The 2,500-nt window shown below is 33.7% G+C and overlaps 1 protein-coding gene across 1 annotated transcript in view; it reads right to left on the bottom strand.

Moving 5' to 3' along the window:
• The window catches only part of LOC142121373 (GPI inositol-deacylase-like), a 38,957-nt gene that overhangs the window by 35,445 nt on the left and 1,012 nt on the right, over positions 1–2,500 (bottom strand). Inside the window, exon 3 of the mRNA XM_075194193.1 lies at positions 890–952. Coding sequence (XP_075050294.1) covers positions 890–952 — 63 coding nt within the window. The remainder of the gene's footprint in view (positions 1–889; positions 953–2,500) is intronic.

Genomic DNA, 2,500 nt, shown 5'->3' with positions numbered 1-2,500 from the left:
TAGATGGTCCTGATGAGGTAGGACTATTAGTAGAATAAGAAGGTGGCCATTTTTATAGTAAAATGTATTTGAATATGTTTATATGAACATAAGATGCTGATTTTAATAGCATGCGTAGGAATATATTTTATGTTTCAATATACTGCATGAGAATTTGCTTTATTTATGTGGAATATCATATCTAAAAGCTTAGAATATTAAATGGTATTATTGATTTTTATCGGTGCTTGAGTGTCAATTATTGAATGAAGAAGGCAGAGATAATACAATTCAGCTACGGACAGTAAGGTGTACTGGATCAAGCATCTTACAAAAGGCAAATAAGCATTCCCAAAACACGTAAACTTGACGACGTGATTTGGACTTTGAAGTTTTTAAGCAGTCTACCCACTGTGAAGATCTTCTGTAGGGATTATGTAGCCCCCAACTGCAAATTATTATGGATATTGGAAGGCACCCGAATTTCCATGATATCTAATAAAAGCACTTGACCTCCAGTCTTGTGCCTTAACATGGCATTAGTACTCCATTACGACTTCTAATATAATGCTAATTTACACCAAGGGATACCTTATCCTAAACAGTATATGTGCTAAACAAGGACATTGTTCATAAAGTGTTATGAGCTATAAGATAAAATATAACTTGATACTAAAGAAAAGGGATCAAGCTGAATACTTATCAAAAGATGTAGAATGTGAGGAACCTAAAGTTCTGACATCAGTGAATTATTTCAAAGTAGTGCACATATTGCATAGTAATTAGTAGGTCATGAACCCTAAGATTGAAACTTTGTTGTACTAAACATTGTACAAAACAGCAAATTAAGAAGGAGTTCAAAATACATTGTACAAAACAGCAAATTAAGAAGGAGTTCAAAATACATTACCTTGATATTCTAAATATATCCTCATGTGACCATGGTACATGAAATCTGAAAATGTTAGATTTGCTTTCTGAAAAAAAGTAAACCTAAATTACTAATTGTTTACTAAAGTAAAATGGGAAGTACCAGTATTTCAATTCCTTATTTCAATTAAAGGTCCCAACTTCCTCTGTAGTGCAATCATTGGTTTATTAAGAATGACCATTATGTGCAGTAAACATAAACGTAAGTACCAGATATCTTCAACAACTTTGAATCATTCTAATTTCTATATATCCTAGGCAAAACATAAGTAAAACAGACAGACCAAGCTAGCTCTTTTAGACTTACCACATTGTAGACAGACTTCAGTCACAAAAAGGGCAATTTTTTTTTATGTTGTTATTTGGCTAAGCATGCATATCATATAGCCTGAACAGTAATTTATCAGCAGTATAAAGAATAGAGTTCATATAAATTAAAGTTAAAATTTAAAGGAAATATCTAGGTAGCAGGAGTTAATGGTTATAAGAAGATTACATTCATGGCATAAATTTAAAAGGGAGGTGACATGTTTTGAGAGACAGTGGCATGTGACGAAATGTGAATAATTTGCTGTGGCACCTCCAATCACATGCTACACACATCATTACCCATCCTTTAATATTTTAGCCATAAATGGACCAGATTAACTACTGCTGATTGGCGTTCTCTTTTAAACCATGGTAAGAAGTCCATAACTGAATATTGAGCTACTTAATTGATGGTCAAATTTACATGTGAACAGGAAAAAGAGCCACAGAACAATCAACTAGATTGAAAACATTGTCCTGCATGACAACCTAAACTCACAAAAACAACACATTTTTGGAATTTAAAACAAAAATCATGCATGGCTCCAGAACCTAAATTCAAACATGACAGATTACAATAATGGTTTTAAAGATTGGGAGCTGAACCCATTGTCACTGCAAAAGCAAGATATGTGGGCTTTTAAAGCAGAAAAACCATGAAATAATGAGGTGTGTTATATTAACATAAATCACTGTGCCAGGCTAGAAGAAGCAGCTTGGTAATTACCCTTTTCCCTTGGTTTGTTTCTTCAGACTGCAATTAACTAATTGTGCAGATTTTCCACACTGAGATGTGACTACCATGATAGCAACAGTCACATGATGCATTGAGCAAAGAGGTTTTGGCACACCCCTCTGAACTCTCTTTTTACTGTGACATCCTCCCCATCCTTCTCCATCCTCTGCCACTTACATGACATGATGAGAGTTGTGAGCCTCCATCCCCATTTAATTTCAACACATCAGTACAGTTAAATTATTTGCTCTAAGTACCACACAAAATGAATGTATTCTGATATTCAGGAATGCCTATCAACAGCCCCTACACCTATCACAATTAGTTGTCCGTTTCTTTCATCTAAGCAATACACTTTGTTTAACTATTAAAACTGAAATGGTTAAAAAGTACAATATACACACACATGTAAGTTTCTATACATTGATGTAACTTAAATTACTGACAGCTTATTTACATACTTTCAGTCTCACGAGACACCAATCTATTTGCCACATTGATAAGACTATTGTTTTTTATTAGTCTACAGATGTATATTATGGGATG

This window comes from Mixophyes fleayi, unplaced genomic scaffold, assembly GCF_038048845.1.
Source record: "Mixophyes fleayi isolate aMixFle1 unplaced genomic scaffold, aMixFle1.hap1 Scaffold_2101, whole genome shotgun sequence".
Lineage (NCBI taxonomy): Eukaryota > Metazoa > Chordata > Amphibia > Anura > Limnodynastidae > Mixophyes > Mixophyes fleayi.
Note: the sequence above shows the minus strand (reverse complement) of the source record. Positions and strands in the feature narration are given on the sequence as shown.